Raw genomic sequence first — 26,104 nt, forward strand, 5'->3', positions numbered from 1 at the left:
GGTTATTTCAGTCAAAGTTGCTCTGCTATCAGCTTGAATCAGTCGGCCCATTCTCCTCTGACCTCTAGCATCAACAAGGCATTTTCGCCCACAGGACTGCAACATACTGGATGTTTTTCCCTTTTCACACCATTCTTTGTAAACCCTAGAAATGGTTGTGCGTGAAAATCCCAGTGACTGAGCAGATTGTGAAATACTCAGACCGGCCCGTCTGGCACCAACAACCATGCCACGCTCAAAATTGCTTAAATCACCTTTCTTTCCCATTCTGACATTCAGTTTGGAGTTCAGGAGATTGTCTTGACCAGGACCACACCCCTAAATGCATTGAAGCAACTGCCATGTGATCAACAGGTGTTCCTAATAATCCTTTAGGTGAGTGTATAAAGGTGACTTTATTGACACACAAGCAGATCAAATCTGCATCTAACGCATTTGTAGTTCCATTCTTGCGTAAATTGTCGCATTGAATTGGATGCAGCAATTATGTAAGAATGGCTTTGAAAATGATTTACTTTGAAAATTTGTTCTCGTCATGTTTCATGAATAAAGCACAATGTCTTTTTTCCGAAAACGGTGAGTTTTCTACAAAGGGACGGTCTACATAGGCAGCTGCCTTCTTAGCCAGCATCCTAAATGAAATGTAACCTCATATGCAAATAATGCAAATCATGAAATGTAGACTAAAATCCATTGATTTCACAAAAGTTTGGTATTATAGGTGCGTTCACGCCATGTCGAAATTAGATAGCACACGTCTCCCTAGATGTCTGTTAAAGAGCAGCGCATGAAAGCATTTGCTGAAACATCTGATAAACATCTTTAAAAAGTCAGTTTTACATAGGCTACATTCTAAATCATAAACATCGTTTTAAATGTCTATTTAACATCTGACCGGAAATGTCTTGCAGATGAAAACACGCACATCAAATAGACTCCGAGATGTACGTGCGCTATCAGGGAATTCCAGTAATTATGAGATTTTGACTTCTGAAAATTGTTCACCTCCTCGAGATCCGTAGAACTCATAATTACAACTTTGAAATTTCGGAGTGCTCTGACTTGTACCTCAGGAGGACCCCTGCATATTCATCTTGGCGTTGATAGCGTCGCCATTGCGAGTCCGAGAATAGCTCAGAGTAAAAAAGTCACGGTGTTAATTACAACACGGCATGGACACCGCATAATATAATCAAAACAAAAATATTGGGTATAAAAGTTTTTAATTATCGTCCTTTAGTTAATTTGATTTTAATGATTAGTAATTCATTTTTTATTTCACTGTTCATTAACGTTTTTCTCGACATCTGAATTTAGTTTTTTCAAAGAGCTTGTGCAATGCATTATGGGATTGCCTTCTCTTCAAAGGACGCATGCTATTCTGCTTTGAAATTGGCCTTAAAGGTATCTTGGGAGGCAACGTGGCATCTTAAAACACTGCCTACGTTGGCAGTTGACCGGGAACAGAACGAATGTGCTTTTCAGATTCAGGCACACATGATAATTCCTTGTTAATGGAGTGTGTGGGGACCCATTGTTCCTCTAATCAAGGCTTTTTTTTCCCTGCGCTCGACTCGTTTACGCACATTTTATTTCTCCCAAGCCGTCTGCTTGTTTTTCTATTTGCTCAGTGCGTTAACCGACTAGGAAAGTCTTAAAACCGATCAAAACAAGTCAAAGCATTTGACTGTCATGTACGGAAACAAAAGTGCATACCTACGCGTGCACATATACTGGATTGATGAAGGAAAATGGGCTTCCTCCGTTTAGATTTACTTTACTGTTTTTGTATTTATTTATTTTTAAATTCCCAGATTAATAACAATTGTAATTTCTAAATTAACCTCTGATTTACCCTACGTCTTTTGAAATGTTCCTCTGATCTAGAGAAAACCCTAGGCTAGATATTATTGTAGCTGTTGCATCATCCAGAACGAACTTTTTTCATGCATGTTAAGTTTTAGAAAAGTGAATATTCCGCCTGATTTGTCAATGTTTGGGTCATTAAAAAGACTTAAAACAACTGTTTATTTGTTTCATAAATGCTTTATTTGAACTTTGCTCTTATGTGAGAGCCACCAACCCGTGTATTTCAGCAGTGACGTGTAACGCAGTCACTCCTACTAGCCACTTTGGCGCTGAATTTTATAAATAATATATACATTTTACAGTTGTAGACTTCTAAAAAGGCATCTGAAATAATAAACTAAGTACAATCTTGTCAATTTTTTTTTTTTCGATACATAGCCTATCGATAATGAAATATCTGAAACTCTTCCAATACACACAAACCCGTTTCTCCTCACTCATTCATTTAATTTGCTCCAGATAAATAGTGTTGCTGTTACAGGGCTTGAATTTCAGCCTTACGTGTTTTGTGCATAATTTTACTCATTCCCGCAGATTTTTTGCTTACACTCAAAGTGATGCAAATAAAGCCGGCTCTCAGCACTAAATTGAGCTCTTTCTCGCTACTTATTGCACTTAAACATTTACATTTTGCTTTTGTCCAAAGCAACTTACAAATGAGGACCAAAAGCGACTTACAAATGAGGACTAAAGCAAGCGAGTCATTGGAAGAGTCAAAAACAAACGCAAGAAGTGCTCAAAATACAAAGTTCAGGCATTGCTCAGAGTAGCATAAGCCAGACAAGGGAGGATTAAAGGATTCATATTAAAGGATAAGGAAAGTTCTTTTTTGTTTGTTTTATTAGGTTAAGTGCTCACGGAAGAAATGAGTTTTCAGTTGTCTTGAATGTTGACAGGGATTCTGCATTCGGGATGAGGGTGGGGAGAGACTTAAACAGTCAAATACACACAAAATGTCGGTCATGGGGAGTGTTCTTGTAAACAGTCAGTTATGTTTGAAGTGAATGTAAACAGTAGAGAGAGAAAAACGCATGTGTAACAGTATAATGGATCCGTGGTTCAGGTCTTAAAGTGACAGCAGCCTAATATTCCTGCCACCAAATTATGAGATAATATTAAAAATATTAAAATAAGTAGTGGCTAGAAACTTTGAAAAAACACTAGCCACAGTGGCTGGTGAGCAAAAAAGTTACTGTGTCAATCCCTGGTCATAATGTATATTGTGCAAAGAAACAGGAAAAATAAGTCTTTATTAATGGGTCATTTTCTCCTGAAATCATAATTTGTGTGAAAAGCAATAAAAAGTTGTTGGTGTTTTACTGGCACTATGATCATTTCAGCTGGAATCTGCGGTACAGTCTTTGAAGTTTAAGGAAAAATTTGGGTAGAGGCAGCCATTTTTTAACATTAGTCTGAAAGGAAATTGCTAAACAAGACATTTTATTTGGCACTTCTGTTCAAATCAGCCAGCAACATAATTTCTGCTCTAAAATCTACATTGATCACAGAACCTATGGCCCGATCACTGAAAATGCTTGTTGACGTAAGGTGGGTCTTTGAAGCGATGAATATATTAATCTGGGAGCATTCTCTTTCATGTTGCTCATAAAACGAGTTCAGTCTCTCATCATCATCATTTTCCATATCACAATCACAGCAGTTGGCTGAACCCCATTAGGGTCTTCAGTTAGCCATTGTGATCTGAACCTTTTCATTGGTAATTCAGTTGATTAAGTCCTTCTTAATTTATTCGGGCCTGTAATTCATATGTTCATGCTGTGCGGATCCTTCCAAAGTAGACCACCAAACCTTCTGTGTATTGTCCCGTCTCATCCGTTCACTTAATTTGTGTACATTCCACATCCTCGGTCACTCTCAAGGATGAAGTCCTAATGTCGTCTTCCGCCATCTTGCCGACTATCGCCCTAGTTAGCGAGCGCCAGTTTGAGAGTTTGACGGCTCCGAGGCACTTTGCCGCATTGTTCCTAGCGCTCACAAAACACAGAGTGTTAATGACCCCGTTGCTCATAGCGATGCACTCGATGATGTAGAAGACGACCAGCGAGTTGCGTCCGCGCGTGATCAGCGCCGGGTAGAAGTCGCGTAACAACGTGAAGCTGTAATACGGCGTCCAGCACAACACATACGCCACCAGAACCGCGATCAGCGCCACGACTGTCCTGCGCCGTCGCCGGAGTCGCTTACGCAGCTGGTCCGTCGGAAATCCCGGGACACTCTTGAACCAAAGCTCCTTTGAGATCCGCGCGTAGCAGACTGACATGGTGACCACGGGCCCCAAGAACTCCACGATGAAGATGAAGAGGAAGTAGGAGCGGTACATGACCTGCTGGTCCGCAGACCAGATCTGGGCGCAGAAGATCTTCTTGTCGTGCCCGAGCGCGCTGTGCGGGTACTCGTGTTCGGTGGCGAAGTAGGCCGACGGCACCGCGATGAGGACTGGGATAATCCAAACCCCAAAAATTAGCCAGTACGCTGTCTGAAACCTCATCCGGGGCTTCAGAGGATGAACGATAGCCATGTACCTGTTGAATACAGAAAACTTTGAGAAAACTGCCCGAATGCACATGGTTATTTGTAACAGGGGGGAAACGGGTTTGTATGGAAGCTTGTTTCCGCAACAGAATAAAACATTTTAAAAGATAATTGCGACTTTTTATCTCACAATTGCGAGTTTACATCTCGCAATTCTGACTTTATTTCTCAGAATTGCAAGATATAAAGTTGCAATTACGTGTTATAAAGTCAGAATTACAAGATAACTCGCAATTGTGACTTTTTTTCTCGCAAATGCAAGTTTATAGCTTGCAGATCTGACTTTATAACACGCAATTGCGAGTTTATATCTCGCAATTCTGACATCTTTTCTCAGAATTATGATATAATCTCGCAATTGCGAGACAAAGACTGACAAAAAGACTGAAAAAGACTGACTGATCTCACAATTCTGACTTTATAACACACAATTGCGACTTTATATCACGCAATTCTGACTTTATAACTCGCAATTGCGTGTTATAAAGTCAGAATTGCGACATTGTGAGCAAAAAGTCAGAATTGTGAGATAAAAAAGTCGCAATAACCTTTTTTATTTTTTATTTTGTGGCGGAAACAAGCTTCCATAGTTTTGTGACTCATGACAGTTTATCTCTCAATGCAAAAAAACTGTTTAGTTTTTTTAACTTATTTTTTTCAGTAAAATATCCAAAAAACTGCTTAGCAAAGCAAGTAAATCTACTTGAAAAGCAACATTGCTTGCTTTTCTCAATATTGTATCTTGAATAAAAGTGTATTTTGTGTTACTTCACTCATTTTTTTAGTTGTTTATATTTTAAACAACTGAAAATAATTACTTTGGCAGTAAAGCAAAATTAAAGAGGTCTTAATATCTTCTGCTGTGTGGCTTCTCAAGTACTTTGTTTTATTCATTTCTAGTTAATTGCAAAATAAGACAAAAATAAATATTTTAACAAGAAAAATCAGTAACATAGTTGCCAAGAAGTACAGGGACAATGTTCCAGAGATAAAAAGCAAAATTGCAAGGATCATATTTTATATAAAGCTCACATGAGCTCATAAAGTATATGATTTACTCGGGAGAAATGTACATATTGGAGATTTAAAGTTGCCTAAATTATCCTGTGTTATATTTTAAAATGTAATTTATTTCTGTGATCAAAGCTGAAATTTCCAGCATCATTACTCCAGTCTTCAGTGTCACACGATCCTTCAGAAACATTAAAAAACCATAATGTGTCCAAACTTTTGACTGGTATTTGATTTTCCAAAAATGGCATTACCATTATGTAGCCAGTTCTTAAATTCTGAATTTTGGACTGGGTGTGGATCAGGAAACTGTGAGCATTTCGAACGGATCTGGTGTTTGGTGTGTGGGTGTTTATTAAACATCTCAGAGCGGATCTCTGTTCAAGGCTCAAACGTGGAAAATGAATCAGGATTATTTATCGGTCTGGCACACAGCGGTCTATTAACACGCACTGACTCTCTGATCTCTCTGTCTGATCTGATCACTGCTCCCCGTCCTTAATGAGATATCACATAATCTTTTGACATTCACGGCGAATAGCATCTCTTGTTCTCTAAATCAAAGGTACACTATTTCTACACATTTATACTCTGTCCGTTTTGATGAACAGCTCTTTGCTCAAGGCTCTGGCTTTGAGGTCTGAAATCTGTCCCTCTCTCTGTAATGATTCCAAATGTATTACCGGTAAATCCAAATTTAATGTGTTAATTCATCTGCATGTAACTTAAAATTGTGATGTTCCAAGGTATTCTGTTCTTCCCATAGGAAACCTTCAGGAGCGGAGTCTCTAGATCGGCAGGAGTGAACAGAACGTACTCTCGGTTACTGAGATGCATGGGCAGACTAAAGACTTTTATACTTTATTCAATTTACTATTGATATGTGTTATCTGTGCTACTTGATCCCAAATAAGAAGTCGGAGTTCTGCTCGGAGCAACAGGTTGGATGATTTCATGAATGAGCGGCTCTGTTCGAAAACCTAGCGAGCTGCCTAGGCAGTGAGCATTTAAAGGCATTATAGTCTATCCCAGGTAACTTATTTTGGCTAAATACTGCATTATATGGAAAAGACAATCCCACAATGCATTGCAATGCACAGCTCAGTAAAAACCATCCACAATTACAAATATTTTTTGTTCAATACTGAAAATATTGCTAAAATAGTCTAATTAAAAATGTAGCCTTCATCATTTTTTTTTTTGCGTTCAGACGGCAACGTTGTCAAAAACGATCTTCATTCATACGGATCCATTCATACATCACCGTTTTCACAGATTCGCGTTTTTGTAGTTTACACAGATGATAACGTTAACATTTCAAAAAAACGTTTTCAAAAGTTTGTGTATTCAGGCCCACAAAACGGCGTTGTGCAAATTAACGGCCAAAACGCATAAAAAGTTTTCTGTTTTTAGTTGAAAACAGTATCATGTAAACGCCTTCTTAGCCAATATATATTCAGCGTGCTATGTGTTTGGATGCTTATTAAAGTGTCATTTTGTCAAACTCTATAGCAATAAATGAAACTTACAAGGCTTAAAGGTAAGCGCAAGCGCCGGAAAGCGCCGGAAGTGATCTCTCGCGCGTGTACGTCACTCATTGTTTACACAGAGCAGAGATTGTAGGTAAGACGGTAATTAAGTAATTAAAATGGTACTAATTTGCGCTTATCCGGGATGTTTAAACCATCGTAAAAGAAAACAATTAAAATAAATACAAAATAAAACAATTGTATGAGTGACGTACACGCGCGAGAGATCACTTCCGGCGCTTGCCGGAAAAGACCGAAGCGCCCGCGCCCTCAGATCACTTGGACGTGGCTGTGTTTACAAGAGGTAAAAACGATATAAATACTGTTCGTTTTCTCACACAAACCGCTCGTTTCGTGTCTTAGGCCATCAATCTGTACTTACATTTACGAGTCATTAAATCATGTTTAATTTGTACTTCTCTGTGCATGCTCTTTGAGGTGGTGACCATAGACCTGCATTATATGACTGACAGACAAGAACGGTTTGACCTAAAAATATCACAATTGAAACTTCTGCGGAAACAAAGACACCTTCATCTTGGATGCCCTTGAGGTAAGCTAAAACATACCAAAAATTAATTCCAAAGTGAACTATCCCTTTAATTTCAGTTAGGATGTTACCTTAGAAGGTAGTTGCCTAAGTAGAGACTCAGCTTATTAAGTTTTATTGTAATTTTAAAGGGAATATCTGTCCTGCTATTTACTGAAATGTGCTTGAGAATGGATTGATCAAAAATAACCAAACTGCAGCACGGACTGACGAACGGGTTAACATTAAGATCTTCAGAGGCGGCGAGACTGTTGCCAGATGCTGATTTCACGACATGCTAGCAAACCTGACATCTAAGACCTCGGTTTACATGAGTATAAATACAGCATGTTCTGCCAGGCCATTCAAGCTGACATGCTAATTTCCTAGCTTAGCCTCAGTAAATGGCCTAGCTTAGCCTCAGTAAATGGCCAAATGTGATGCGAGCGCATGTTGCTCACATGCAGGTGCAGCTGTACCTCAGAAAGCATCCGAATGCATGAATGACTTCTGCAGTCTCTCCTAAACCTGAACCTGATCCTGCCTTCAAGCCTTTCTGAGAAATTCCTTCTGGTAAGATTGGAAGTCATAAACAGGAATTCGTGTGTTCAAGCGATTTTCAATTTCTCTTTTTCACTCGGCACCCCCCACGAATACGACAGAAATGAAACGACCTGAAGAGAGAGTATTATCTAACATACAATTAACTGAACTAGACAGCCGTGCCGAGGGCCCGTTCTTCGTCCGTGGATTACTCTGTCATCTGGATTTCACTGTTGACGACATGATCCAGGATTGTTTTGGGGATCCAGGATGGGTTTGTTAGTGGAAGTCTGTCCCAGACTCCCAGCCATTGATATTTTAATCAAATCCACAAATTCCTTTGAAGAACCAAATTAGCCAGAGGCCAGTTATTATGATTAGAAGATCTGTCAAATCATCTCAGATGTATTAAGAGAGGATATATATTGTAAAATGTATTTTATTCCTGTGATCAAAGCTGAATTTCAGCATCATTACTCCAGTCTTCAGTGTCACATGATCCTTCAGAAATCACTCTAATATGATGATTTGATGCTCAAGCAACATTTATAATTATTATCAATGTTGAAAACAGTTGTGCCATTTCATATTTTTGTGGAAACCATGAAATATTTTTATTTTCATGATTCATTGATGTATATATACAAATTTCTAGATGTATAGAAAGTTCTAGAAGATATATAGAAAGTTCAATAGAACAACATATTTGTTCATAGAAATCCTTTGTAACATTGTAAATGTCTTTATTATAACTTTTGATCAATTTAATGTGTATTTGCTGAATAAAACAGTATTAATTTCTTTCAAAATGACATTGAAAAAAATGACTAAGAATTTCAGGCCCTATTTTGCATCCGAAATCACACACTTCCCTACTATATAATAGGCGAAAAACAGTATGTGACAAAAGAAGTATGTCAGAATTCACAGTACACAGTATAAAAGAGTAGGCTAACATCACCTGGATGACATACTACTTCCAGTGATATTCTGAAGTGTGCGTACGATGGACACTTTACTGTCCCATGAGGCCACAGGAGAGGATTTGTGAATGGCAGTGAAGCGACGCAACTGACGCTGGTAGGTCACATGACAATGACAACATGGCGAATGTAGTACGTCCAGATTACATTCATAATAGAGAACATACTTTGTTAGCGGTTGTGGAGTGATTACTTATTCAAAATAAGTACCTACTCAAGAGAGTATGCGATTTCGGACGCAGCCTAGGTCTCACAAGCTTGTTGCCTTCTGACCAATACCAATTTGCCATAAACAAATCCCAACTCTTAAAGGTGCATTGCGCAACTTTTCATGTTAAAAATACCTGTTTTTCTATCCTATACATGCTTTAGGAACTGCCTGATGGGCTGAATGAGCCCTTCTCTGCGCACTGAGATTGCCTCTATAATCCTGTACAGTAAAATATATAAGAGGGATTCGGGCTCGAATTTGAGACTGGGCGTGACGTCATGCGCGTTCACGCTCACCAGGCTATGTCTCGCAGGTTTGTGTATTCGCCGGCGCCGCCATTCTCCGCATCAGCGAAGACAACTCGTGCGTCAAAGGTAGAAGATGGATTCAAAGAGACCGGCTTGTAGTCCATTCCAAACCCCAACGCAAACTCCACGTAAAGTAAAGAAAAGAAAAATGTTGTCTAGTGCCACCAAAAGGTCCTAATTGGAGTCAGACAGGCGTCGGAGTAAGACGAGAGTCAACCTCGGGAAGGCATTCAACAAATGGAGAGATCTCCGGTCTGCTCTTGGTCTCAAACGGGATCCTCAGTTGGCTTTTTTCTTGATAAAACGGTAAGATATAGCCCAGTCTCTAATGTTTGATACGGCCAATCTATGTATGACAACAATTGACGATGCGTAAAATGTGTAATGCTTTAGCGTAAGCTAGATACATGTACAATCAGAATTGGTTGCAGTTTCGCTTGTCGCCAGAGGGGGCGTAGTTCTGCAAAAACTCAGAGACTTGCGTTTTGCACCTTTAAAGTCTTGGGTTAAAGAAACTCCCACTCATGCAGCACTAGCTCAGAGAGACACACTCACCTGTCCACCGCGATGGCTAGCAGGGCATTGGTGGACACGTAGAGAGACACCGTCCTGAGGTAGTTAATGGAGACGCAAAGCACAATCCCGTGATCCCATGACAGCTGTTTGACCACGTAATAATCCACCAGAAACGGGCAGCACACAGTCGCCACCAGGAAGTCTGATACTGCCAAGTTGGCGATGAGTAAATTAGTGAGATTCCTGAGTTTTTTGTAACGCGCCAATGAGGCAATAAAGATGCAATTCCCAACGCCGCAGACCAGCATGATGGAGACCAAGACCACCGCGATGACAATGGTGGCCACGAAGAACGCGCGTCCCTGAGTCGTGTCCGGGATCTCGTCCACCGGGACCTCGTAGTCCAGAGGGATGTCGTAATTCGGGGTCATGAGGTCATGAGGGCTTCCTGACGGGTGGATGAGGGTCCATGTGCTGGTGGAGGTGCTCATGTTGTCTTCTCCCATCTTCTCTTTTTACTGGTCTGTTAAAGAACCAGGGTCTTCCATACTCTTTCCCCAATGCACAATCTGTTGTCAGCTGCAAAATTAAGAAAATTAGCTTCCACCACATAGTTTTAAAAGACATTTTTCACAGTTTGGTAGTTTTCATAGCGATGCCACACTCTTAAAAATCATCTGCATCTTAACGGCATTTGCGGTTCCATGAAGAAGCTTCAGCTCCATGCAACTTTTCCATAGCACAAAATGTTCTTTATGATCTTCAGATCATTAAAATGTTATTCTCACACACACATTTTAAAGACCCCCTGAAGTCAATAATTGTATCCCTTAAAACTCACCTTTGATCACCAAAATGACACATTTAAATGTTTTTTCCTTGAAAAAAAATTCTTCATGCCTTAAAATATCTTGAATGTAACTCGACACCCTTGTCTCATTTAGTAAACGCGGTTCTATGAATATGCAAATGAGCCCCGCCTCCACTCACTCACACCAGCTCAGAGATCCAGTCGTTGACGATCACACGTTGATCTGATTGGTTACAAGGTCGTTTATGACGTCAGAAACACCAGCGATTTCAAACCGTGTTTTTGAGACTGTCTTTGGTTCACTGCAGTTTTAAGGAGAAAATACTCAGCAATGCTGTCGACTTATGAATTTACACATGGTTTGTCTTAAAACGTATTAAAAACACCACATAGACATATAAACAACATTAAAAGCTTGATTTTTACCACTGGGGGACTGTTCACTGTTCACTGAAAGATTCACTGAGGAACCAAAAATGGTTATTTTATGGCATCATTGCAAAAAAAAAAAAAAACTTTATTTTTATTAAGAATGATTTTTGGTTCCCCAAAGAAACTTAAAGTGGTCAGTTCTTAAAAAAAAAAAAAAAAAAAAAATTCTTAGTGTGAAGAACCTTTTAACAATCTGAAGACCCACTATATAGAACCTTTTGTGGAAAGGGAATGTTATGTGGATGTTAACGGTTCTTCATGGAACCATTGATGCAAATAAAGAACCTTTATTTTAAGAGCGTATAGTCAGCAAGAGCTCACACATTCTGCCAAACTATCATTTTGGTGTTTTATGGAAGAAAGAAAATGATATGGGGTCGGACTGACATGAGGGTGAATAAATGACAACAAAATATTCACTTTGGGTGAGTTCTTTTAATGGAAGAAAATATAGCTATTCACAACCCACTCTCCGTGAAAATGAGCTTGTTATCTGGCAGTTACAGATTTTTATTTTTCAGAGAGCTCACAGATGGCCACATTAGGGATGGGTTTATGATAATGCTCAGATTTAGAAGCATGTTTAATTAAGACTTAGCTGCGCTTCTTTTGATTTAAAACAGAATGTTATTCACTAGACTTTTTGTGTACTAATTTTCAGTTGCCTCTCCTGTTTCTTTTGATTTCTTTTGTTATCTGGTGGTACAGTATGAGGCTGGTATAACAAATATAGTGTCAGTCCCAGCTAGAGTGACATAAACTAGAAATTAATAGTGCTTTTAGTGCTCTGAAATGACAAGTAATCAAACAAGTTTTTCAAAATATTTATAAATGCATGACTGGACTATAAAGGTTGCATTAAGCTCCACAACACAGATTTAAATTATTTTTTTGTTGCATGTATACTTAAAATGCATTTACAATTAGCCTACTTTGTGGAACAGCCAAAATGAGACTCCCAATTTAGGAATGGCACTATAATGAGATTATATTATATTTAAGTTGATCAGTCATGGGCAAAACAAGCTCTGTAAGATAAAGGGAAATCATAAACGTTTACATTATGCAATCAGCAAACACATAATAAACTATTCACAATCTAATCGTTCACAATTAATAAACAATACACGCACTTCAGTCTGAGATGTAAATATATTCTGCTCTTAAATTTAAAACTATTTTTTGAGAGCTATTCGTGGTTCACCGGTCAACGAGAGCTTCAGAATTAATTGGCTACAAACTTCTAAGATACATTCTTTGTATTATGTACGCCATTATACAGTCAAACAATTGTTTTTAAAATGTATTTATTATTAAAATATATTTTTTGTTACAGGAAAAGGGCGCAGATCAGCAGGAAAACTCCCACAACGATTTAACTTTCCCTTGAGAAATGAAAATGTCCTACCTTCACAGTATTAATCCCACAGTATTAAACTCGTCTTGATCTCGGAGTGAGGACATCTGCGCATCTTCTTCAGAAAAGTCTCCTCTGGTTTATGAGCATCTTCTTCAGACGAGTCTCCTCTAGTTTCTGCTGTGTGCTCGCAGTGCTGATGTTGATGTTGTATATAAACTCACTCAGCTGGTGATGAATGAAGCAGCTCCTCTGCTCTCTAGCGGCAGTGCGTGTGTCTGCAGCCCGGGTCACATGATCGCGTAGTTCTTCGCGAATTAAGTCAACTTTTTACAAACGTAGGCCTATATCTTAATAAATAAATCAAGCACACACAGAGCTCCTAAAAATGAACATGTATGCATGCTTATTATAAAACAGATAGCGTCGACAGTAAATTCTGACTGGACCAACAACGAAATCGTAAAATATGCCAATAAACGCGTCAAGTCGCTAAGTTAATTGCTTGGCAAACGGCTAACGTTACAGTGAACTGCGTGGCGGAATATTTGTTTATTCCGATTATTATTAGCATTAGCATCCTAAAATGTTTTTTTTTTGTATTAAAATGTATTCTACGACATAAAATACATAAATATTACCCCACTCGTGTGATTTTTTTTTAAGCTGTTAACAGTTGTGTCTTGGAAAACGGCGTTGCTAACAGAGGCTGTGAGGAGATTAAACATCATCACGCAGAAAAGGTAAACTCAGTCCGCGTTTACAGCCTCATTATGCTTATAATTGTACTCTTATAAACTATTCTAACTAAAATGTTCTGGAAAAATGTTTTTAGATAAAAAAAAACTGTTGTGGGACCGACCGTGGTGTATTTCGTTTATAGCCTAACAGTTACCCTTAGCTTTTTACTTCTGGCGACTGCATTAGGCTTCAAAATTTCATAAAATTTGATTCCATCTGTGATCATTATTTTGATGGACAAAACGTGTAGGCCTAACTATCATAAACTTTTGTTGATCAAAGAGCTTGTTTTTAGCAAAAGTCTATGGGAAAATCCTGTTATTTTTTGTTTTTTTGTTTTATTGAACACCAAGAAAACAAAAACAAAATATACATCTACAATGGCATTGATAAATACAGATAAACAAGTATTTCTTATTGGGTTTTGTCCAGGGAACCAGCCTGATGCTAACTGCCAATTAGCCTACAAAGTAACGTCATAACGGCACAAGTGTTGACGAAAAAGAAGCGTCTTCAGCAATTTCTTGAAAATGGCTCAAGACTCAGCAGTTCGGGTTGAGATATAGGCAGGTCATCCCACCAGCTTGGAACAGTCAAGGTGAAGGTCCTTGGATTGTGTGCCTCTTTGGGATTATGGCACCACAAGGCGCCGTTCACTTGCAGAACTCGAGCTTCTGGAGGGCACATAGGTCTGAAGTGGTGAGTTAAGGTATAAAGGTGCAAGGCCAGTGGTTGTTCTATGGGCAAACATCAGTGATTTGAATTTGATCCAATTGGCAACCAGTGCAAGTTTATGAGGAGAGGAGTGACGCGTGCTCTCTTCGGCTCGTTAAAGACCACTATTGCTGCAGCATTCTGGATCAGCTGCAAAGAGTTGACAGTACATTCATTATTTATAGTCCAGGTAAATGTCTTTTTATGAGTGTTTTTATTTAAAGGCCCTTTGGGAGCAATAAATGCGCATTTGTAGAGATGTTGTAGTTTAAGTGCTCTTTTCCATAATTCCATTCCAGATTTTTTGTGGTCTGAATTAAATCATGAATAAATAAAGGTGACTTGACTTGGTCTCGTTCGGTTCATTGGAAAGTGTGATAGGGAACATGATATTCAGTCTGGTCATAATACATTTTTCTGTTCTCATTTCGTCCTTTGATATCGTTCTGTTTCCGATTTAGCAGGACTGATGACTAAGAAAACCTTGAGAGACACAATCTAGTTCAACCTTAGACATAAATTACTAATATGGTGTTAAAGGGTCAGCAATCGACCCCAATACCCGATGAGAAGAGATTTCATCAGATAATTTCATTAGGCAAATAAATCAACAGTTCGAAACATGTCCAGCTCCATTTTTTCTCTATAAAAGGCATAAAGACTGAATTTCTTATTTCTTAAAGATTTATTTCACTTAAAAACAAAAAAATACTTTTTGTATAAATTTTTTTTCATAACTATTAAGCATATTACTATAGAAGCTTGTTTTCGCCACTGAATAACAAATAAATAAGGTAATTGTGAGTTTTTATCTTACAATTCTGACTTTTTTCTCACAATTGCGAGTTTACATCTAGCAATTCTGACTTTTTTCTCAGTTGCAAGTCAGAATTGCTAGATATAAACTTGCAATTGCGAGAAAACAGTCAGAATTGTAAAAACGTTAGAATTGTGAGAAAAAAAGAATTGCGAGATATAAACTCGCAATTGCAAGAAAAAGTCAAAATTGCGAGAAAAAAGTCAGAATTGCAAGATATAAACTCGCAATTGCAAGAAAAAGTCAAAATTGCGAGAAAAAAGTCAGAATTGCAAGATATAAACTCGCAATTGCAAGAAAAAGTCAAAATTTCGAGAAAAAAGTCAGAATTGCGAGATATAAACTCGCAATTGCGAGAAAGTCATAATTGCGAGAAAAAAGTCAGAATTGCAAGATATAAACTCGCAATTGCGAGAAAGTCAGAATTGCGAGAAAAAAGTCAGAATTGCAAGATATAAACTCGTAATTGCAAGAAAAAAGTCAAAATTGCAAAATATAAACTCGCAATTGTGAGAAAGTCAGAATTGCGAGAAAAAAGTCAGAATTGCAAGATATAAACTCGCAATTGCAAGAAAAAGTCAAAATTGCGAGAAAAAAAGTCAGAATTGCAAGATATAAACTCGCAATTGCAAGAAAAAAGTCAAAAATTGCAAGAAAAAAGTCAAAATTGCGAGAAAAAAAGTCAGAATTGCGAGATATAAACTCGCAATTGCAAGAAAAAAGTCAAAAATTGCAAGAAAAAAGTCAAAATTGCAAAATGTAAACTCGCAATTGCGAGAAAAAGTCAAAATTGCGAAATATAAACTAGGGTTGCCGCGGTGAGGAAAATTTCCCACCGGTTAATCGACGTGTCACAACACCGGTAATCCCGGTGTCACCGTGGGGGGCGGGAGCGGGAGCGGGGGCGGGGGCGGGGGGGGGGGTGGGGGGGGTTAAATAGCTTTTAAATGCCTGCGTGTTATACTTTCACTTTCGAAATAAGCGTCAATTGGCAATTCAGCGTCAATTGCTTGAATAGACAAAAAAACAACAACTCGGCTCGCTGATTATAAAACTTTTATTTATAGACAGAACTTTTATTAGCATAACGAACTAATAAAAATAACCCCATGCATAGGCTGAAAATCGTCAAACTGTGGGCCCAAACAAATAAGAACCATAAAACGTTTATTAACGAATAAGAAAATAAAACAGGCCTAAATAAATTACACATTCCGCCATTATCTTGCTTTTCTGTAATTTGACTCGTTCTCATCTCCACACGTGCTAAATGGAATCCTGATGCTTGCTGATCTGTGACGTGACTGGCTCTTGGCACGCACTGCGCAGTTCAGTTTTTAATTATAATGTATGCTCTCTTCTGAACTAAATAATTGATAATTATTATTTTTAATTAATTCAAATAAATATTTTAGCAAAAACGAATACTTTAAAAAAGTCAAGACATCGCGGTGTCACGGTGGGAAAGTGATGTCACCGGTGATGGGGCTTAAAACCGGTAACACCGTCAACACCGTCTATCGCGGCAAGCCTAATATAAACTCGCAATTGCGAGGGAAAAAAGTGATCTTTTAAATTTTTTTATTATATTATTTTTCCCCCCCTTTAATTTAGGCTTGAAGTGACCTAGACGCATTTTCGTGGGATTCACGAGAGGAGCTCCTGCAGGACAAGCATCTGGACCTGCAGAAGAAAGTGAAACGGGTGTCGTGTTAAAGATTTACTCACATGTAGAGCACAGATTCTATCAAAGAGCATCATGCTGTCGTCCACACGCACAATCTTTCACTCCCGACAGAATCATTCCTGAACATCCTCTAAATTTACAGCTCTGACACTGATAGGAGAGGAGGGTAGATTGCTGCGCGAACAAAAATATCCATCCCATTCTCTAAATCACTCACACATACACAGTGTCCTGGTAAAAGTGAGCCATAAAAGCAGCACTGAAGCTACAAGCAGCTGAATATCAAACAGAGAACTTACAGAGATTTATGAGCAACATAGCAGAACAGAATAAGAATGTTCCAGTCATAATAAGTGAAGCTCATAACAGGAAGTGAAGAAGCAGTGAGGCTTTAATGGTGGACAGTTAGAGTTGTACGATTAATCGTTGAAAGATTGTGTTATAATTCAAAAACCCACGCCATCTTTTCCCTAAATGAAAACGATTCACCCAAAAGTGAAAATTCTGTCATCATTTACTCAACCTTTGAAAGTAACTGGGCGCTTCAAATAACGATTGTATCAATTACATCGTTACGCCAGTAGGTGGCGACAAGTGACTGTTAATAAATGTATTGGTCAGTGAATCATTCATTCAAGAGATTTGTTCAAAAATGCTGATTCGTCCAATAATGAAACAAATCTTTAAGACTGAGTCATTGAATCATTCACTCACACTGTTTAAAATAAATAAATAATTCAAATTAAATACACATTTTTGAATAGACTGCAGCAATTAACATTTTGTCAGAACCTCTAGAAAATCACATGTTATTTTGTTAAGTTGTCTCTTCAGAATCGTGGAAGAATCGTGATCTCTGTTTGAAACAAGAATCGTGATTATCAGTTTATCCAGAATCGTGCAGCTCTAGTGAAAAGCTGTGTACCTCCATTACACTGCAGACCCGGTGAACTCGTTTGATAGCAGCAGCAGACGCCTCCCAAGTCCTTTCCAAACACGCTGTCTGAGTGTCCAGCACGCTTGAGTTACTTCACAGATTGTGTGCGGCTACCTGATGTGATGTCTGACCCCAGATCAGAGAGGTGTGAACAGAGATGATTAGGCTGTCATGATGACGAGACATCAGCTCGTTTAGAGAGTAAACGAGGATGACGGTATAGCTGATATCTTCTCAGTTAGATCACTGTCGTTATAAAAGGACTTGCTCAAAACTATTTTACACAGTTTACTGACCACAAATACAACTAATGCAGAAATGGCAGGTTTTTTTTTGTTTTGTCTGATAAAATGTTAAATCATTTGAAACCTTTAAGTTGTATAGACAGGGTGTTTCAAGGTTGCTAAGGTGTTCTGGTTGGTTGCTAGGGCATTTGTAGTTCTGGATGTTGCTAGGCAGTTTCAAGGGGGTTCTGGGTGGTTGCTAGGCCATTACAGTCTGTTACTATGTTTTTTTTTACTTTGCTAAGGTATTCTGGGTGGTTGCTATAGCACTGATATGTGGTTGCTAGGTTGTTCTGGTTGATTGCTAGAGCATTTGTAATTCTGGGTGTTGCTTGGCAGTTTCGAGGGTGTTCTGGCTGGTTGCTAGACCATTAGAGTCTTTTACTACGGTGTATTTTGGTTACTAAGGTGTCCTGAGTGGTAGCAAGGCAGTTTTAATGGTGTTCTGGGTGATTGCTATGCCATTACTGACTGTTACTAGGTTGTTTTTAGTTTGTCAAGGTGTTCTAGGTGGTTGCTATGAGATTGCTATGATGTTGCTAGGGCGTTCTGGTTGGTTGCTAGGGCATTTGAAGGTGTGGGTGGTTGCTAGGCAGTTTCAAGGATGTTCTTGGTGGTTGCTAGGCCATTAGAGTCTGTTACTAGTGCGGTTTTAGGTTGCTAATGGGTGCCCTGGGTGGTTGTTGCTGTGACATTGCTATATGGTTGATCTGGTTGGTTGCTAGGGTGTTGCAAGGGTATTCTAATTTGTTGCTAGGTAGTTTTATCGGTGTTCTGGGTGGTTACTAGTCTATTAGTCTGTTACTAGCGTTTCCTGGGTGGTTGTTAAAGGGTTGCAAGGGTGTCCTATGGTTTAGGTGGTATTGAAAGACTGGTCTGGTTATTGGCTGTTCAATGGTGTTTCAAGTGGTTGCTAGGCAGTTTTAAGGGTATTCTGGGTGGTTGTTACGACATTGGATTCAGTTAGATTTTTGAGTGGTTACTATGTGGTTGCTAAGTTGTTCTGGGTGGTTGCTATGTCATTGTTATATCGTTGTTAGTGTGCTTTGGTTGGTTGCTAGGGCATTTGTGGTTGTTTGCTAGAGTGTACTGGGTGTTGCTAGGCTGTTGAAAGGTTGTTCTGGGTGAATGCTAGGCCATTAGAGTCGCCAGTCACTAAGGTGTGCTCGGTGGTTACCAAGGCTGTTCCAAGGTGGTTTCTAGTTGCAGGGGTGTCCTAGGTGGTTGCTAGGGCCTTTGTGCACCTTTGCTAGGGTGTTCTGGTTGTTAGGCTGTTGCTAGTCTCAACCTCAGACGTCACACCCACGGACCGCTGGCTGAACGTCTGATGCGTTATGGAATTATTCTTGTGCCGATAAAAATGAACGTAACTTTTCAAGAAATCAATGAAAATATAAATTGAAACTGAATAAAATATCTTTGAAACTGAAAAAGAATGAATCGCAGGCAATTTTTTTTTACTTTGTTTTTAATACACTGCATGTTTTGCTAACTATTCCTCATATTTCTTTTACTGATCTAAACTTACAAATGCGCTTCCAGAGTTTTCATTTACGCTTCTGAAGTTTTCGTTCGCTGTTCTGACACAATTCTCTCGTGGGGGCGGGGCTAGTAGCAGTGTGTTCTCATTGGCTACTGAGTTTTTTATTGACAGCTTCTTGACCTGGAAGTGAAGACGTCAGTGTTGTGTTTACATGTGTGGATGTGAGCGTCTGTAAGCGCAGCTTTCTATTTCATTTAGGTGATATTAAGTTTATATCTGTATTAATTTACTGCTACACTATATTATTGAGATGATTTCTTATAGAAGAAATAGTACAGACAAATGATATAATTTGTCATCGTCGATATCAGAATACTGGATAGCCTACTCATGGTAAGTCAGATTTTTTTTTATTATTTTTATTTTTATTAATTAATACTAAACTAATACTATTTATAATACAGTACTTGCTTTTTCAGGTGGAGAGGCATATTAGAGCTCAGTGAGAGCCCATAACATTATACAGCAGTGTCGTCTTGATTTAATTGGTAAGTTAGCCCGATCATTACATGACTTGTTTATCTAACGTTACATACGGTTACATTACAGTCTTCGATTAGATCATATTTCCCCCCTGCCACCCCAAACAACATTGGGCTAGAGTACTGTACAGCATCTGTACTGTAGCCTACAGTACAAAAAGTACTGTATCAGACAATGACCGATGCCATTGGACCAGAGTGCTGTCAATCACTGCCCGATTCAACTTTACCAGTGTAAATCCAATTGATGATTAATTTGCGATGCAGAGTTTTTAAAAGAGGAGAGACAGGACTTGACCACATTTCACGTCTCTATTCATAATATGTAAACACTCAATTATTTTGAAGTATCACCCTGGGCGCAATATTTATTATGCAAAATGCAACAAAATGCTTTTTCTGTGTCCATATTTGAGCAATAATAATGCAAAAAATGTTGAATTTTTAATAGTCTTTCATAATAAATATATGTCCAAATGGGCAGATGGGGCTCGTCAACCTTGGATGGTAGCTCATCTAGGAGAAGGCAACTCTGATTCCAAACCTCCGCTGCCTTGCGGTATACCCCTTCAGGGGAAAGGCTAAGGGAGTAAACCCTGACAGAAAATCCGGAGCTGGAGTCCCTAAGGCGGCCTGACATAGTATCGTCTTCACCGGCAACTCCTGCGGCGCAGCTGGAGCCAAGCTGTATCGACTCTGTCTTTCCCTTGGATTCTTCAGCTTCGCGGAGAGGGGGGCCTGCTGCATGGGCAACAGCTGGCCCTCCATATAACCCTGCCCAGGCTCTGTAGCTCCACTGGAGAGGACACTCCAGCGCCATCGCAAGATGTCGACTCAACACGGGAGGGGGCAGTTACCGGTTATAAGCTCGTCCGATTGGCGAAGGAAGCGAGCGCCAGGGGTCCCCTTCGACGGTGGGAGAGGTCATCGCGCCTCATTGGACAGCTACCGCCCGCCTCAAGCTGGGCAGCCCCCAGCCAGTAAGGTGCCGTCCCGCCATGGCTCACCTGCCCCACTGGGTGCGTGGGGATTAGAGAGGCATCTCTCGAAAAGTGGGCCACTAAACACTCGCACCAGGCAAGTCAAAGGAAGAACCAAGAAAGAAGCCTCCAGCTCTTCGTTTCGCTAGCTGGAACGTCAGGACCATGTGTCCAGGACTAACCGCAGACCTTCTGCAGATCGACGACGCAAGGAAGACGGCCGTCATTGACAGGGAACTGTCACGACTGAACGTCGACATTGCCGCCCTACAGGAGACCCGGCTGGCTGACAACGGCACCATCAGGGAAACAAACTACACTTTCTACTGGCAGGGGAAGTCCCCAGACCAACCCAGGCAACATGGTGTTGGCTTCGCTGTGAAGAACACACTTGTCAGTTTCACCGAGCTCCCCACAGCAGGCACAGAGAGGATACTCACCCTCCGGCTGTCAACGTCTTCTGGCCCAGTCAACATTCTCAGCGTGTACGCCCCAACCCTCTGCTCCACCGCCGAGGAAAAAGATGAGTTCTACCAGGCCCTAGATGAAGCGATATCCAGGTGGCCCAGCACTGAAGGCCTTTACCTCTTAGGAGACTTCAATGCAAGAGTAGGAGCTGACCACAAGGCTTGGCCCACCTGCCTCGGAAGCTTTGGGAGGGGGAAGATAAACGAGAATGGCCAGAGACTGCTCGAGCTCTTGTGCCACCACGGCCTGTGCGTGACCAACACCTTCTTCAAGTGTAAAGAGATCCACCAGGTGTCATGGAGGCACCCCCGATCCCGCCACTGGCACCAGCTTGACCTAGTCATCACCAGAAGAGCGGACATTGGTTGCGTCCTCCTCACCCGCAGTTACCACAGTGCAGACTGCGATACGGACCACGCCCTCGTAGCAAGCAAGGTGCGCACTACACCCAAAAGGTTGCACCACTCCAAGAAGAAGGGTCGCCCACGCATAAATGCCTGCTGCGCCAGCAATCCTGAGAAAACCCAGCAGATAAAACTAATATGGTTGCGTTGCGTAATGTGAGCCTTGAAGCAATGAACCGCTGGATTGCACCACTGCAGACGGGTGGAAAGTGAACGGAATAAGTTGTTTCCCGGGCTGGTCAAGTTAGTGCAGAGGTACCTGTGCATCCCGGCAACGTCAGTCCCCTCAGAGCGGGTGTTTTCGGCGGCTGGACTGAAGAGTTTGTTTAGGGCCCTTACATAGTCAACGCATCGGTACGCATACGCGTGCGCAAGGCTACACATCGCTACGCTTCGGCCGCCATTATGCGTCGATGCGTAGCCAAATGTGTCATCCTAGTTTTTGATACGCGACGCGCCGATGCACGCAATACTATGCGTTGTCGGTGGGGGCGACATTGCAAGTAATGTACATAAAAAGGTATATTATTATGTTTACAGAAGAAGAAGATTTGAATACAATGGCGGGCGAAGAGGCAAAGTTATGCGAGCTTGTTCGTATACATCCTTTGTTGCCGCCGATGTAAAATCAGCAATATGCACTCCTCTTCAGTTGCCATTTTGATCTGAATATTACGTGACCCGACTCTAGACTCTACTACCCCCTGCTGCGCGATCGGTGTATTGCATTTCACGCATCGCCGGTGACGCTTGTGTACTATGAAAAGGAGCGCTTAGCTCGCGTCGCTCGCGTTGCTTGCTCGCGTTGCTCGCGTTGACTATGTAACGGCCCTTACACTCGACCTCGACGCGTCCGCACAAGCACGAGCAAAGGTGCGCGAGGCAAAAATGACGTCATTGCGGTATTCGGCGTTTTACAGGCGAGCGCGTGGAGTATAAACGCCTCGTCCGTTTGCGGAGAATCGCGCTGCAGAGCCAGGCAGGCAAAAGTATAAACGAGGCTTGACGGTCACCATGTTGCGGTCGCGTCTGACCCCAGGCCCAGTCCATGTCATCAACATGTTTATCTTTCTCAACAAAAATCAGTAGACTGGTGCAGAAGTTTTATGTGAGTTAATAGATATTTTTTTTGAGGCTTTGTTAAGTAGCCTAATTTGTTGCTAGGTAGGCTAATCTCTCTCACACTCTTTCTCGACTTCGTACCTTGGATAGTTTTGAGTTACATTGAGTATTATTATGTTTTTGGTTAAGTTATTGTTTAACATGATTTTTTTTATTATTATTTTGGAACAAACGATCGGGTCTCTGTTTGAGGACGCCAACTCGCAGCTGCAGGTTTTGTTGCTTTTTAGAGCACCGCAGCGCATATTTCAAGTTTAGCCGAATGTCCAGTTTAACTGCCGCAAGTTGATTATCTTGTAATAAAGATCTCATCGAGGAAAAACACGATGTATTTTTGTATTTAATTTATTTTCACATATTTTAATTTATTTGGAGCTCTAGATTAAAACAAACACAGTTTACAAGTACACAAGAGGTTGCAGTTTATTCTTATTAGTCTATGCTGATCATGGATTAGCATACCAACAGCATATGAATGGGATAGTTCACCCAAAAATAAAATTCTCACTTATTTTACTCACCCTCATGCTGTCCCAGATGCATTTTACTTTCTTTCTACAGATAAATACGAATTAAGATTTTAAGGAATGTAATCCATCTCTGCGAGTCCTAAAGATGCTTTAAAAACCACACACAGTGACCGTGATGTCCATGCGACCTCAGTGGATGAATCAATGCCTTCTTGAGGGAAACAATAGGATAAGAAAAATACTAATAATGTAAACTGTTTTAACTATTAAAAATCACTTCCGACCAAGTGTCATACATGGGTTACAATCCACTTGTCTTATATGGACTCACAGAGATGGATTATTTCCTTAAAAATCTTTGTAATTATGCATTTTGTATGTATATTATGAGAATACTGTGCATTACATGTATAGTATGCAGTTAATGTTTTGTGGCTTCTGGTCTTTCCTGACACAACATAATCGCATCCAAGACTTTCACTTTGATACTTGTGTATATGCTGTAGTGACAATAAAGAATGTAAATTTATTTGATTTTTTATCTAAATTAATTTAACTGATTTTATAAGTCATAATTGAACCTGTTGATGATTGTTTAAATATATTTACAATTTTAAATGTTAGAAGATAATATTAACTAAATGAAATAAATAAAATTATTGGTCAGCATGATTAAAAAAATGGCAACAAAAATATTCTTTGTATGAAATATGTAATGAAATGCCCTTTGAGGTCTGTATCATCTGACAGCAAGCCACGATTGTAATTTTCATAGTTTAAATTCCTCTTATTTAAGTGATCATACATTTTGATGGTGTAAATGCATATGGTAACAATGAGAAATTTGATGGCCATGGTTGCCAACCTTGATTACCTGGTTGAAGTGAAACTTTCTTGACGGCTGAATATATCACACACGTATACTAGAAGGCTATTCTCTTTAAATTGTAATAGCACAACCTAATCAGAGCCTAACATGCAAAAGAATCATCAGGAATAAACAAATATTCTCCTAAAACATTGGACACAATATTTTAAGTAGGCATATACAGTAGGCCTACTTTGATGTAGAATTACACCTGAATAGACTGAAGAGATCTCTTGCGCTCCTAAAAGTTTCTGTTGACAAAGTAGTAGCAGCAGCAGGTAAATACAGATAAAATTCAAAAACAAACATAACTTAATATTACTAAAATTAAATAGAAAGCTGCGCTTACAGACGCTCACATCCACACAAGTAAACGCAACACTGACGTCTTCACTTCCAGGTCAAGAAGCTGTCAATCAAAAACTCAGTAGCCAATGAGAACACACTGCTACTAGCCCCGCCCCCCACGAGAGAATTGTGTCAGAACAGCGAACGAAAACTCAGGGAGCGTAAACGAAAACTTCAGAAGCGTAAATGAAAACTTCAGAAGCATAAATGAAAACTCTGGAAGCGCATTTGTAAGTTTAGATCAGTAAAAGAAATATGAGGAATAGTTAGCAAAACATGCAGTGTATTAAAAACAAAGTCAAAAAAATTGCTTGCGATTCATTCTTTTTCAGTTTCAAAGATAATTTATTCAATTTCAATTTATATTTTCATTAGTTTCTTGAAAAGTTACGTTCATTATTATCGGCACAAAAATAATTCCATAATGCGTATGGCACACCTGCATATGCAACTGAAAACACCTCAGGAGTTTTGAAGTCGTCATCTGATTGAATTCTACAGGATGTTTGGGAGACGTGCAAGTCTCATTCTTTAACGATTCCCCTGGAAACAAAGATGTTGTGAAGCCAAGCCCCCTCATGGAAGAAGAACGCTGTGGCTGAGCGCTTATCAGGATCAACTAAATGCTGGACAGTTCATGACATAGACTCTTTAAAATACGTCCAAGAGTTTTACACACTGTTCTGTTATTGTAGGGACATCAACGTTACATTGTCACGCCCCTAAACCTGACGTGGAACAAAACGAACCGTGATTGGTTGCTTTACATGTCAGTCAGGCGGCCTCTGGGCGGTCCGTGGCCAATGAAAACTGCTATGGAGTCCAGACCTTCAGACTAGGCTGTTGCAAGAATGTTCCGAGTGGTTGCTAGGTGGTATTAAGGGTATTCTGGGTGGTTGCTAGGCCACCAGTAGTCAGAGTGTTGAAAGATACATGATTATTTTAGAGTGATGAAAGGTTTATAATATCACTATTTAACTCTCTTGGGCTGTTCTGTAATTAAAAAAAAAATATATATATTTCTTTTTTTACTTCATCGGAATTGTACGAAACTTGGTAAAGGTATTGGCACTTGCTTTTATATGATTTGATATTATTGATATGATTTGAAAAGTTTAAATGGTCCTGAAAAAATAATCACACTTGTATTGTTCGTGGTCAAAAATGAGACGAATTTCATCTAGTGGAAACGTTCGGTACTGCGCCCAAACAAAATTTGACTGAAATCTCATTTTTTGAGATATCAACCTCACATTTGGAACACAACTTGTTTAGATTTAATGGCTTTGATTTTCTCACAGTTTAAGAGTAAAATGTGTTTTGGAAAATATATATTTCATGTAAAAAATTTAAATAGTATTTGTGTGCATTTTTCATAAAATAAGCTTTTAAACTTTTTTAAACTTCTGCAATAATCGTCTTTAAAAAGAGACCAAACTTAAGTATATGCTCCAAAGCATTTAAGATTTACGACTTTTCCTTTTCAGGACTATGCTCAAAAAGTGAAAAATGGATAATAACTACTAATAAATATAACTCCCATAAAATATTAAATAAAAATATTATCCAACTAAAATATTGTAAAAT

General features: G+C 39.6%; 1 protein-coding gene across 1 annotated transcript; it reads right to left on the reverse strand.

Annotated features, from left to right (window-relative positions):
- Positions 1-3,645: 3,645 nt before the first annotated feature.
- On the reverse strand, positions 3,646-10,602 carry prokr1a (prokineticin receptor 1a). The gene is made up of 2 exons (XM_056253528.1): positions 10,092-10,602; positions 3,646-4,412 (listed from the first exon to the last, which is right to left on the reverse strand). The coding sequence occupies exons 1-2, from the start codon at positions 10,556-10,558 to the stop codon at positions 3,707-3,709; spliced, it is 1,173 nt and encodes a 390-aa protein (XP_056109503.1). The 5' UTR covers positions 10,559-10,602; the 3' UTR covers positions 3,646-3,706.
- Between the last annotated feature and the right edge of the window lie 15,502 nt (positions 10,603-26,104).

The sequence above is a fragment of the Rhinichthys klamathensis genome, unplaced genomic scaffold (assembly GCF_029890125.1).
Source record: "Rhinichthys klamathensis goyatoka isolate OS25496 unplaced genomic scaffold, OSU_Roscu_1.1 h1tg000107l_1, whole genome shotgun sequence".
Taxonomy (NCBI): Eukaryota; Metazoa; Chordata; class Actinopteri; order Cypriniformes; family Leuciscidae; genus Rhinichthys; species Rhinichthys klamathensis.